Consider the following 14,273-nt stretch of genomic DNA (forward strand, 5'->3'; position numbering starts at 1 on the left):
CTTTAAATTCAGCATTTTTTTCCTCATTGAAGAGAAAGCAAAACAAGAACTATATGATTTTTGTTATTGTATGATTGAAAAGACTGACCTGTCAATTTGAGAGTTTGCTGATGTAAAGAAGTTGATGTGGTCAAAGTTATCTTAATGTTTTGTGAGTATTGTAGTCCCTACCCCCCATTTTTTGTCTTGAAATAAGTGGTTTCTGTCATATGATTTGATATGGGTCAAAGTTTTACAAGCTATTTTAGGTTTGTTGACAACTCAAGTTTCAGTTTCCAGCAGCACAAAATGTACTGTTTCTGTTTGAAGTGTGTCTGAGTCTTGGCTCAAAACGTTTCTCTCATTTAAAGAATCTGGTAGGTAAACTTGATTATATTGCCTTCTTTTCTCTAACTTCACAGGTGATTTATTATCCTGAGCTCAGGGTTCATTTTCCTGTTTTTCCTTTAAGTTTTTTGTTTTTGTTTTTCTTTTTGTTTTATGGAGGTAGGTAGCTCATAGGAGACAGGATACTGTTTTGAGAAAATTGTACATGATTCAGTGTAAAATTTAGAGGAATTAAGACTTTTTTTCAGTAACAGAAACCACTAACTTGAACAACTACTGTATTGATAATACTAATTAAAGTTCTAGAATATTGAAAACTAGAAAAATAGAAAAAGAAAACATTTGGAGATAAATAAAAGTGACAAAATAACAAGCATAGATGTGACATCTAAGGTATTTCTGTTAAAATTTTTAATAATACTTTAAACAACTTACTCTAAAGATATTTATATAGATATGAAGTATCTAGGCTAATAACTACAAATGACAAGAGTAGATAACTTGTTTATTTTAGGTTAATGTTAATTTATCTACATGTTAAAAAATATATTAGTATATGCCTGAGCTGAGAGGTTGTTTTGGAAAGGGGAAAAGAACTTTATAAATAACTAATACTTATATAGGTAACTGACATTTATATAGGAAGAAAGGAAGCTATAGAAATAGATACTGGTTTTTTGACTATTACTTTTTGCTTAACATTTTAATAGAGCTCCTTTATGCTATTTAAGCCATGGTATGATTTAGGTAGACTTAAGCTAAATGACCAAATTTATGGTATTTCATGTGTTAAGAGAAGTCCTGAATTTTTTCTAGAACCTTTCCCTTATGATGTCATTTATATTGTAGACATTAAATAAAATAACAAGTATCTTTTATATAATACTGATTGAGAAAAAAAATACTTGAGAACATCAGAAACTAGAAAACTTATGGGGGAGTCTGAGTTAATAGAATTTTTTTTTCTTTTTAACATCGGATATGTTTTATTGGCACTTCAAATATAAATACTTCTTAAGGAGTATTGCTTTATCGGTAATCGGTAGGATACCGATGTTCTAGCTCATATTTTTAAGGAACTCCCAAGACATCTCATATGACTTATTATAGTAACCCTTAAAACTTGAAAAGGAAATTTCTTCTTTTAAAGAAGAAATATGAGATGTGGGCAGCAGAGCATTGATATTAGTATTAATACTGTGAATAGCTTCTCTGAGGGGAACAATTTTAGGAAATCTATAATGAGAAGTAGCCATAATAACTATCTCAAGTTCTTATTTTTTTAATTTGTTATTGATGTCAAAGATGTCAAGGATTTGTTTGCAGATTTTACTTCACAAGATACAAAAATATGCTTTAGTTGTTTTAATGCTTATGGAGTTTATAGCTCTTTAGATTGAGAGGAAAATTAAGATTAAATGAGAAAATATAGGACAGTGACTGACCCTTGATAAAGATTATTGTATGATTGTATATATCCACCTATGCTGGGGTGCTGGTAAAATTTCCCGAATTATGTCTGCATAATTTTAATATGTTATCCCTTATTTTAATAACATTTTAACATACATGTGAAAAACACTTGTTATTAAAAGAACAGTTCAGAGTTAACTACTGAGGCAGTGATGAGAAGTTATCTCAAAATCAATGTGTGTCTGCTAGAAGTTCTAAAGCGGTTAAAACTAAAAGAGAGAAAAAGAAGAGTGGAAAAAATAGGTAGAAAACATTGCCAGTTCCTTCTTATCACTATCTATTCTTCCGTGTGTTTGTGTGTGTGTGGGGGGGGTGCAAATAGTTCTGAGAAATAGAAAGTATTATTAGAATTTGACAAGAGTGGAATGGAAAGAGAGAATGTCCAAGTGATAATAAGTAGAAGTAGAAAGAGAGCATGAGTTTAGAGCAGTTTGAACAGTACCAGCAGTAAAAATAACAAAACAATAATAACATTACAGCAGCCAAATATATTGAGTTTTTATTGTATTCATACACCAGGATAACAGCTTTATTGGTGTTAATTCACTTAATCATCATGACAGCTTTATGAGGTACATATTGCTTTTTCTAGTTCATAGATAAACTTAAAGAGATTATTTTCCACGGTCACACAGATGATAAATGACAGGGTCAGAATTTAAACTGTAGTTTGTCTAACTCCTAAGGTCATGTTCTTAACCATTACATTTTAACATTTGGAACCTTAAGTCATGTATAAAGTTCAAACCATGCTGCTCTTATCTAATTCCCGCCTCTTTAGCACCATCAGCCCTATATCATCCACAGTCTCATCAGTCTTCTCTCCTATTCTTATTCTAATACTCATCTACATCCAGTTGGTCTCTTGTACTCCTTGCAAATTTTCCTTCCTATTTGTTTTTGAAAGCCTTTCTCTGGTAATAAAAGTCCTTTCTCTATTATGAAGGCACCTCTTTATATGCTCCCTCCAATCTCCCTTATCATATACACTGCTGGGCTTTACCCAAACAAAGTTGTAAATTTGGACTCAACAGCTGTCTTGTCAACTCTCTTTGTCTACTCTCAAGGGTCCAGCTCTCCAGGCCTGATAATTCATCCATGTTCATTGACTTATATATACTAGTTTTTATAGATGGTATCTATTCTGATTGGTCAGTGTCTGTGACCAAATCCAGTTGTTAAATATTTTGTATGCCATTTCTGGAACTATCATTGCTTTGTTGAAAGTTCCCAAATCTATCTGCTTCTTTCTTCATATCTAATACTTTTTCATACTTCAATCTCAGTATATCCCAGTATTAGTTCTTCAGTTTCCCTAATCAAGTCTGCTTCTAGATTGCTCAAGAATGGTAATTGCATTGTCATTCTTTGATTCATTAACCTTTAAATCAGAGTCCCCTTTGACTCTTCCTTTTCTTTATTTTCCTACATCCAGTTACTTACCATTTCATGTAGACTTGGTCTCCACCAAATCTATTTTATCTTTCCTTTCTGTATTAGTGAATTATTGCCGAATAACAATAATAATGTATTATGCCTCACAATTTTATGGGTGGCTAGGTGGTTCTTCTGCTGCTTTTGCCCTGGAATAACCATTCGACTACAGTTAGTTGGTAGATCAACTCAGATGGTTGGAATGGGTAGAAACAATTAGATCGTTTCATGTGGTAATTTATCCTAGTTATCCAAACAACACAATGGTCTTAGATTTTTCAAGAGATCAAGATCCAATGGGTAAATGCTAGTCAAACTTTTGTTTGTGTCTTATTTGCTGACATCCCACTGGGCAATACGACTTATAAGCCAATTCCATAGCCTATGAAGGAAGAGACCCCAAATTGGATACAAGCAAGTGTCACTCACTGGGTGACACTGATTGTAACAATTTATTATACACTCAATTTCACTCCTACTGCTATTTTCAATTGTTTCTATCTCAGTTCTCTTTGCTTCCCAATCCATCTGATATACTTTAAAAGCTCTAATCATGTTACTGTTCTTTTTCAAAACAAACAAACAAACAAATGAACAACACCCTTCTATATAGCTTCTTATAGCTTTAGGAAGAAATTCTACTTTCTCCTCCTTGACTTTAAGAGATCTCAATATGACTCTCCTACCTTAATTCCTATGGCTCCCCTGCACCTTACTTAGTGTTCTACAAAACTATATTGGTTTCTTGATATTCTTCTTTCTCATTTCCCAAATTTGTTTTCATTTTTGTTTTTGTTTTTATTTATTTTTTTTTTAGTCAGAGCTATTTCACCTTCTCTGTTTTATTTAAAGGTTAAAGTCAAACCTGTTCTTTGAATTGACTGTATCTTCCTCTGTTCTCATCCAGCACAAATTATTTTTTCTATCAATGAAATCATGAAACACTTTACTTGTATCTTTCTTAAAGTAGTAATCATATTCTTTATTTTATTATTGTTACTTATGTTTGTGTACAGTTGTGTCCTTTCTCTGATTTAACATTATCTCTAGAATGGTACTGCCCATTAGAAATTTAATGAAAACTACATATATAATTTAAAAATTTTTGATAGCCAAATATTAAAAGATGCCAAAAGAAACTGGGGAAATTAAGGTTAATAATAAATTTTATTTAACCTAATGCATCACAAAATATCATTTCAACATATAAGTGACATAAAATTATTAATTTTTTACATTAATTTTTCACACTATTTCTTCAAAATGTGGAGTATATTTTACATTTATAGCACATTTCTGTACAGACTAATATTTTAAGTTATCAGTAGCCAAATGTTGTAGCCACCATGTTGGATATCACACCTCTAGAATACTATGAGGAATATTGGTATAATACAGAGAATGTTGATTTGTGGTAGGACCTATTATCAAATTCTGGCTTGTTATATACTGTCTGAGCCTGGACAATTTACTGTTTATCTGGGCTATAGTTCCTTTATGTGTAAAAAGTTTTTGCAAAGATTAAATTGTATCACATAATTTCTGACAGTGTTTGTTTATTTTTAAAAATCATTGAAGACATAACCCAAGTTATGCCAATGCCTTGCACAGTGCCTAGAATTTAGAATCTTATGTTACAATTTGTTGATTACATAAGCCATTACTAGCTATTTGTTTTGCTAGTTTCTAGGAATATTAGATAGGAAGTCTACCTTTAAGGAGTTTTGTCCAGAATGATGGACACATAAGTACTTAATTATTTATAATATATTTACAATATAAATCAAATACAGCTTAATATTGTGATATATGTTAAAAAGCTATCATATAGATCAGTTATTAACTATGCCTGGGAATAACAGGAAAGGCTTTAAAAGATGTTGCTTATGAAGTATACAAGGATGATGGAAGGTGATTATAGAAAGGAAAACACTTCAAAAATTACGGAGCAATGAAATTACTTGTGAAATATGAGGAAATTTTAGTTTTGCAATAGGTAAGCATGAGGGACTAAACGTTTGTGTCTCCCCCCACCAACTTTACATATTGAAACCCTAGCTCCCCATGGGTGGTATAAGGTTGTGGGGTCTTTGGGAAGTAATTAGGTTTAGATGAAGTCATGAGAGTGAGCCCCATGATGGCATTAGTGTCCTTGTAAGAAAAGAGACTAGAGCTCTACTCTGTTCTCCATCATGTAAAGATACAGGGAGAAGATGGCCATCTATGAACCTGGAAGGGGGCTCTCACCAGACACTGAACCTACTGACATTTTGATTTCAGGCTTCCTAGCCTCCAGAACTATGAGAAATAAATATTTGTTGATTATCACCCAGTCTGTGATAATCTTGTTATAGCAACTTGAACTGACTAAGAAAGTAGGACACATAGTGTTTACATGGTGAGTTGGAAGAAGGACCAAAGGAGAGCATTAGGGTTGCTAGAAAAATAATTATGGACCATAGTGCTCTATGTAACCCTTCCCCAAAGCTGGTACTTCCTTATTTTTCCTTATCTTAATGAATGGTATCATTACCAGGTACCTAGTTCTTTAGTTTTTCTCTTTCCCTCATTCTTTAAAAAAAAAAATTTTTTTTTAATGCTTATTTATTTTTGAGAGACAGAGACAGAGTGCAAGCAGGGGAGGGGCAGAGACAGAGAGAGACACAGAATCCTAAGCAGGCTCCAGGCTCTGAGCTGTTGGCACAGAGCCCAACGTGGGGCTCAAACTCATGAACTGAGAGACCATGACCTGAGCCAAACTCATGAACTGAGAGATCATGACCTGAGCCAAAGTCGGTCTTAACCTACAGAGCCACTCAGGCGCCCCTCTCTTTCCCTCATTCTTCAGCTCTAATCTATCCATAAACCTATTACCTCTCTGCCTATGAAATATATCCTGTCAATGCCCTTAGTCTAAGCCACTCACCTCTTTCTTAAACCACTAAAAGAGTCTAACAGATCTCCTTACCCCTATTCTTGTTTTCCTATAATCCAATTTCTTCAGAGTAACAAGAGTGATTTTCTTTTAAAGTACACCAGAGTTTCTTAGCTCCCTTTCTTACAGACACAATGCCTCTCTCTTTCATTATATTCTACAAGATCCTACATGATCTGGCCTAATTCTCAGACCTCATATCATTTTGCCCTTCCCTTTATTACATATTGTTTAGCTACACTGACTTTTATTTATTTATTTATTTATTTATTTATTTATTTATTTATTTATTTAATATTGCTTGAAGTTTTTCTTTCCTTGGGTTTTTCTGTTGTACTTTCCTCTAGATTGCTCTTTCTCTGATCTTTAAATCACTGGGTGCTTCTAATCCTTCAAATACTAGCTGAAAATCATTTCCACAAAGAAATCTTTCCTGAATATTTAGTTTAAAATACCTTAATGGCAAAGTCACTTTCTATTTTATTACTATTAATTCATACTAGTTCTTATTGATATCTTCAATGTATCATCATCATCATTTACTCATATATTTTCTTTCCACACTAGAATGTAACAAGAACAAGAATCCTATCTATCTTATTTATTACTGTATCCCAAATATCATCCACATGCTTAAACAAAAAACAATATTCAGTTAATGCTTGTTGGATTAAAGGATTAAGTGTTTTCCACCTGTACTATTATTCTCTTTCATAGGTTTTTACTTACGTTAAGAAGAAAATGAGGTGTGAATTTATTAATTTAGTGTCCTATCAGGTATGAAATATTTGGCTATAAGGGGAAAAAAACAAAATGCTCTGCTGCTACAGCCACTGCATTAAGCATATGATTTGATGGAGTGGGGAAAAGTGTCTCTATCTTTATTTCAACTTCCAAATAGTTTCTTAAATCTTAATGTAGAAAGTTAAATAACTAAAAATTAGGGTTGGTGGTATAAGAAAAGAACTGAATTAAATATCCTGTTTCTTTTTGAAATTGAAACATTATAATGTTTGCAAATAGATAGTTAAGGCAATGTTTTGATTATAAATTCAACTGGCTTTGATTGTGATTTTCCTTCTATTTGTGAAGGACTTCAGAAAGAAAATCTAATTCTGATTAAATAATCCATGATTGAGGATTCTCTCTATATAAAATTCCAGATGTTGAAAAAGGTTAATATTCCCTCAGTAAACAAAGCATTAAGTTCTAAAAGGTCATTTAGATTGTTTGCCTGGTATATTGTTTATAGATATTCTTCACCTGTTAATATTATCATTGTTGATAATTCTTTTCAGATCATGATTAAACACTTTATGCTCTATGTATTTATTCATGTTAATATTTACCTAGTAAAATATTTTTCTTACAGGAAGATAAATAGTTGCTGCAAAGAACACTGACAACTTCAAAGCAAAATGAAGTTCTTTCTGTTGCTTTCAGTCATTGGGTTCTGCAGGGCTCAGTATAACCCAAATACCAAGCCTGGACGGACATCTATTGTCCATCTGTTTGAGTGGCGCTGGGCTGACATTGCTCTTGAATGTGAGCGATACTTAGCTCCCAAAGGATTTGGAGGGGTTCAGGTGGGTATTATTCTTAGTATAAACTGCAAAGTTTGCTGTGCTTATAGTAAATGGTATTATGATCTGTATCTGTGAAGCTGGAAGATTTTACTGCACAAATAGGTACTCTAAAACGGTTTACTGAGGAAGAAAAAAATTTAGTATTATTGACAACTTTATGTTTTGTTTCTGATATAAACCTTCTTCAGGAGGACATTTCCAATGTGGTAGTTAAAAATGTAGCTGTATATGCAAAGATTCAGAAATAAGTTTAGATCATTGATTATGTTATAGAGTATCTGATGATATAAAGTAACCCATAATATGATACTTATTGTTTATTTGTAGATCTCTCCACCCAATGAAAATGTTGTGATTAATAGCCCTTTAAGACCTTGGTGGGAAAGATACCAACCAGTTAGCTACAAGTTATGCACAAGATCAGGAAATGAAAATGAATTCAAAGACATGGTGACTAGATGTAACAACGTTGGTGTAAGTGAATTAAAATTTCCTTTAAAAACATTATTTAGGAAAATTCTCTCTCTTGTCTCCTGTTCCTTATGAGCAGAATATTTTCCATAGCTTTTTATTTTATTTTATTTTACTTTACACTTAAGCTATAACTAGAACTTAATGGTTACCTATGTTTAGCTTTTGTAAATCTTTGTATATGTACCATTTGTCTACTAAAGAAAATTTCAATCAAAGTTTAAAGCCAAAATTATTTATAAAGCAAATATAACTGTACACATTTCTGGGGAATACTTTCTAGTTAGGAATTGGAAATTCCAGTTGCAATATTTGTTATAATTTTTATGTGGCTTGTATATGCACCTATAATTTCTGGGTCTTCTTCCCCATAGGTTTTTTGATGGTAAATAGTTATATTATGAGAGATTTACCTTCCTCTCTTTAGATGCTAAGTAGATAATAGAGGCTAGCTGCTTCTTTCTTAGGATGATGCATGGAAATTTCAAAAACCAATGTTCTCTCCTGTCTTCTATGATTCTGATCTGTCCCCCCAAAAGGCTATTTGCATTTTTTCATAGTTATGGTAGTTTTAGTTACCAGTTTGTCGTTTATGTAAATATTTTACCAAGAGGGTAAAATGCAGATAGGTATTCAGTTCACATGGATTTCCCTTCACACTTAACTTTTGGTTTACTAGGAAGGTAAGTTAAAAAATAACAAATACCAGTTTTGGAGTGTGATTAACATGCTGTAAACTTTAGTCGATAATACTATAGATTTCTACTTCTCTAAAGACAAACTGAAATAGAAACTTTGTTTTTCAGGTCCATATTTATGTGGATGCTGTAATTAATCATATGAGTGGGAATGGTGTGGGTGCAGGAACAAGCAGTACTTGTGGAAGTTACTTCAACCCTGGAAATAGAGATTTTCCAGCAGTCCCATTCTCTCATTGGGATTTTAATGATGGTAAATGTAGAACTGGAAGTGGAGACATTGAGAACTATAATGATCCTTATCAGGTAATTAAAGAAAAAAACCACAGTGATTGGAATAAAGAGCTATCCGTGCCTTTTATTATCCACATGGAGCTTATTGATCTTCATTTTAAATACTGGTTTAGATTCCTTATGAAAATAAGGATTCCAAGTCTGACTCTTTAAAAATTAGAAACTCAAATCAGTATTTAAAATATTTTTCCCAATTAAATTTGTCCCAATAAAAAAAAAATACTCATCTACTTTATTTCCTACATACTCCATTTTTTCTAATACATCAAAGGTATGTCCATACTAGAATGTCAGTATGTTCAGTTCCCAATGCAAAAAAGACACTATAGAAACACCTGTTAATGAATAAATGAATGAATAATCAAATGGATTGTCAGGTTAAGGTGGTGTTTTGTGTATCAATCACAAAATTTTTACCTCAATAGGTCAGAGATTGTCGTCTGGTCGGTCTTCTTGATCTTGCACTGGAGAAAGATTATGTGCGTTCTAAGATTGCTGAATATCTGAACCGCCTCATTGACATTGGTGTAGCAGGGTTCAGAATTGATGCTTCTAAGCACATGTGGCCTGGAGACATGAAGGCAATTTTGGATAAACTGCATAATCTGAATACAAACTGGTTCCCCGAAGGAAGTAAACCCTTCATTTACCAGGAGGTACATCAGTACATATATGTATATGTATTTCATAGGTATATGAAAAAATATAATTTAATTAATTAGAAAATAAATGGTAGATTTAATGAAAGATACAATTTCTGTAGTTTAATGGCTGTATCATTTGTATAGAAGAGTGTTCTTTAACCTTCTTTCATTGGAACAGCATCTAACATCTAACTCTTTATCACAAGAGGTTTTATGGAAGTGCCGAGAATTCATTTAGGCTGCAAACATCTGTGTCATTTACCGTCTCCCCAGAGACCATTAGAAAAGACAGATAATAACATAGTTGCTATCTTGAGCCAGTCTGAGTTTAAATCTTGGCTATAGCACTAGTAGCTGTGTTCACTTAGGCAAGTTGATTAACCTCTGTATGCAACATTTTATTTTCAAGTGAAGAAAAGGGATGGTGATAATAGTTATGTCTTTGTCTTTGTCCAACAGTTAAATGAGTTAATATTTATCAACCACTTAGAAATGTTTTCATCCAGATATCAAGTGCTATATAAGTATGACCTATTGTTATCATTTATGTACAATACTAAATTAGGTCAACATTCTCACAGGACAACAGATCACCTTGTATCATGTTATTTTTAATATTGTAGCATATAATTTAGCAAAAAAGGAAGAATCTTGATATAAAGAAAACCATTTTGGGTATTTCAAATAACATAAATAGTTTCAAGTCATTTTCTACATAATGTTAACCTTTTGGTTAAAATTCTTTAAAGTTCTTATTAAAGTAATATTTTTCTTGTATTTCTACTAGGTAATTGATCTGGGTGGTGAGCCAATTAAAAGCAATGAGTACTTTGGAAATGGCTGTGTGACAGAATTCAAGTATGGTGCAAAATTAGGCACAGTTCTGCGCAAGTGGGATGGAGAGAAGATGGCTTACTTAAAGTAAATGAAATACGATTTGTCTTTTAAATTATTTCACAGATGTATTAGTCTTATTATTCCAATCTGAGTTATCTTCTTTGGAACTTATTCAGAATTTTTAAAGATTCAATTACTAATAATAAGGGTTATAGTTTCCCAAATTCCAATGTATCATCTTTATTTAGAATGTCAATCATGAGGATATCTCAAAACCTCAAACATAACCTAGAGACTTTAATCTATGTCTTATATAACTCTACTATATTTGACTAGTGTTTGTATACAATATGTGAAGGCCATGCTATTATTAAAATGATTGTATCATTTATAAAGTACCTAAAATGTGGCTACATTATGGAGTTTACATATACTATATCAATTAATTAATTTCAAATATTAGAATGTTTATATTATAACAATATAATATTGAAACCTGATTTTAACCCAGTTATCCATTCTGTATGATGTGATATGGATGTTGATCCTTCTGAAGTCTCATCTAAATTATACTGAAACCTCTAAAAGGACTTTTTATAACAAAAATCTTATACCTGTAACATGAATATAATACAAGTAATCCATACATATATACATACATTGAAAGTATAGTATATCTATATATATAGTATATCTATTTATCTATCTCTATATATATTTATTTTTTTATTTTAAAAACACTCCTATACAATAATCATTTAATTAGAGACAGAATTTCATTTGGGGATGCTATACCAAAAGAAATACACATTTAGGTTACCCTAAAACTATTGGAAAAGAATACATGTATTTTTGTGTATATGTGTTTTAATAGGAACTGGGGAGAAGGATGGGGTTTCATGCGTTCTGACAGAGCACTTGTCTTTGTGGACAATCATGACAATCAGCGAGGACATGGAGCTGGAGGAGCATCTATTCTAACATTCTGGGACTCCAGGTAGGAAGTAAAATCCACCAACCCCCCCTATTTTTTTACATTTGTTTTAATGACATTAAAAGTATTGTTTTCTTCTATGATGATATCATTTTATAACCTTCAGACTGTACAAAATGGCAGTTGGATTTATGCTTGCTCATCCGTATGGATTTACACGAGTAATGTCAAGCTTCCGTTGGCCAAGACATTTTGAAAATGGAAAAGTAAGTTTTTGTGCTGTCCAATATATATTTTTCTCAAGAAAGGAAAGGCAGTTTTGTTGTAATTGTACATGACACTATTATTTTTACTATTTATCAAGTATTTAAGTATAAACCTGATGCAGGATGCTTTTAGCAATTCAATTAATATTATGGTCTCTGTTGTCAAAGAGTATTGTAGGCTATATCAGAAGTATGACAAACATCCCCTCCCCAAAGAAACACTTTAAAATAAGGATATAGTAAGTAAAATATGTACTTCTCATACGTACCTACTTCATAGAGTTGATACGAGGATTACAAGTTAACACTTGTAAAGAACTTAAAACAGTACCTGCCCATAGTATGATCAATATAAATATTTGTTAAATACTTTTTTTTTAAAAGTTGTATGGAATGCAAAGAAGTTGTTCAGTTGAACTTTTGTTAAATAGGGAAAATATCTTATAAGTGGAAGGAAAATATATGTATTAAAGAAGGGAAATTTACAGACTATTTTGGAAAAGGTAAAGATGAGAAAAATATTTGGGGTAATATATGGGGTATTGAGTAGCAATTTGAAAAACGAACTGAGAAATAAAATTATGAATGTATTGGGAAAGTTATTGGAATTTTTTTTTTAAACTGAAGATTTCAGATGCAGCATTGTACAGCAACTTCATACCTAAACTAAAAATCTTTTTCACTTGAAACCAGACTGATTTCTTCCATTTTTTTCTCTATCTTTAAAATTACCAATCTGAAAATCACAAGATTAAAAATTTGATCAATTTAGTAAAGAACATTGTGATGTATTGACTAGCACATTTATCCAAAAGGAAGAATGAAAGAAATGAATATTTATTCACCAATTATCATATTCAAGGCATTTTTCACATAATTATTTAATTGGGCACAGAGAAGTTATGTATGTTAACTAAGTTTTCTTTTTTTTTTTTAATGTTTATTTACTTATTTTGAGAGAAAGAGAGTATGAGCAGGGGCGGGGCAGAGAAAGAGGGAGACAGAATCCCAAGCTGGCTCTGCACTGTCCAGCACAGAGCCAGATGGGCTTGAACTCACAAACCATGAGATAATGACTTGAGCCAAAATCAAGAGTATAGTGCTCAACTGACTGAGACACCCAGTCACCCCAATGTTATCTAAGATTTTTTATCTAATAGTAATAGAATCTATGTTTTCATTCTGCTGTCTCTGACACTACAGTTCTTGTCATTTCAATGTCATTCACTTTTTTCCCAGAGCTTAGCCATAACAATTCCTTGGAAAGAAAGTGAAGAGGTAAAAAAAAAAAAAAAAAAAAAAAAAAAATCTGACCTTTAATATATGGCACTAAGAGAATTAGCAATTGGGAAGAAAATGGTGAGGACCTGGTAAAGGGCTATAAAAATACTGAAGGAGTTAGTATTACTAAATGAAGATGCTGTAGACACAAGTAAGACAGATTGGGTTTTGTGTAATAAAGAAGAAAGAAACAAATACATGAAATGTTAAAAATCTAAGCTTTTTTTCCTTTAATTAAGGATGTTAATGATTGGATTGGGCCACCAAATAATAATGGAGTAATTAAAGAAGTTACTATTAATCCAGACACCACTTGTGGCAATGATTGGGTCTGTGAACATCGGTGGCGTCAAATAAGGTAGGAATTCTTATTTAGAGATGACCTCTAATATTAAACATTCTTAAAATTTTATTTTAAACTGTTAAATGTATTCATCAGCATTTTATGTGGTATTTTATCTTTAGGAACATGGTTATGTTCCGTAATGTAGTTGATGGCCAACCTTTTAGAAACTGGTGGGATAATGGTAGCAATCAAGTAGCTTTTGGAAGAGGAAACAGAGGATTTATTGTTTTTAACAATGATGACTGGTAAGTATATATCAATTAGAAGTAACATTTTAAATAACATTTATACTAGTATGTTCTTGGTTTACTACTTTCTCTTATTACACATTTACTTTTTTTATATCTGAAAAAATTCTTTAGTCAGCAGATTAAGAAAACACAGGAATCTGAAAAGAACCAGAAGAAAAATGATGGCTCTTACTCTTCTGATCTCTTCCTTATTAGGACTTTCTGTTCTAAGTGGAGTTATTCTATGTGCACCCTTGCATATCATGTGCAGATATTCTACACATGTATGTTTCCACACATATACGCCACACAAAATACACAGAGTAGTTGATATAAAGGTTGTGAAATCACTAGAAGAACATGTCATAGCCCCTTTCCTCTTTCCTCCCCTTTTTTAAATAATGGAAAAATATTGCTTCAGTATCTTTTTTTAGCTCTTTTTTTCAAGTACTCTTTTATCTAATTTTTGGTCTTCTTTTTTCATTTCCTTGTCTCTCTCTGACAAATAATATGTTTT

At 32.0% G+C, this 14,273-nt stretch overlaps 1 protein-coding gene across 1 annotated transcript in view; it reads left to right on the top strand.

Moving 5' to 3' along the window:
* The first annotated feature begins 225 nt into the window (after positions 1 to 225).
* AMY2B (amylase alpha 2B) overlaps positions 226 to 14,273 on the top strand; it is a 29,046-nt gene continuing 14,998 nt past the window's right edge. Inside the window, exons 1-10 of the mRNA XM_015063158.3 lie at positions 226 to 356; positions 7,542 to 7,755; positions 8,083 to 8,229; positions 9,033 to 9,230; positions 9,644 to 9,874; positions 10,650 to 10,783; positions 11,574 to 11,696; positions 11,800 to 11,899; positions 13,420 to 13,538; positions 13,646 to 13,771. Of these exons, the coding sequence (XP_014918644.1) occupies positions 7,588 to 7,755; positions 8,083 to 8,229; positions 9,033 to 9,230; positions 9,644 to 9,874; positions 10,650 to 10,783; positions 11,574 to 11,696; positions 11,800 to 11,899; positions 13,420 to 13,538; positions 13,646 to 13,771 (1,346 nt within the window). The 5' untranslated portion in view covers positions 226 to 356; positions 7,542 to 7,587. The remainder of the gene's footprint in view (positions 357 to 7,541; positions 7,756 to 8,082; positions 8,230 to 9,032; positions 9,231 to 9,643; positions 9,875 to 10,649; positions 10,784 to 11,573; positions 11,697 to 11,799; positions 11,900 to 13,419; positions 13,539 to 13,645; positions 13,772 to 14,273) is intronic.

Source organism: Acinonyx jubatus, chromosome C1 (genome assembly GCF_027475565.1).
Source record: "Acinonyx jubatus isolate Ajub_Pintada_27869175 chromosome C1, VMU_Ajub_asm_v1.0, whole genome shotgun sequence".
NCBI classification, from domain to species: Eukaryota; Metazoa; Chordata; class Mammalia; order Carnivora; family Felidae; genus Acinonyx; species Acinonyx jubatus.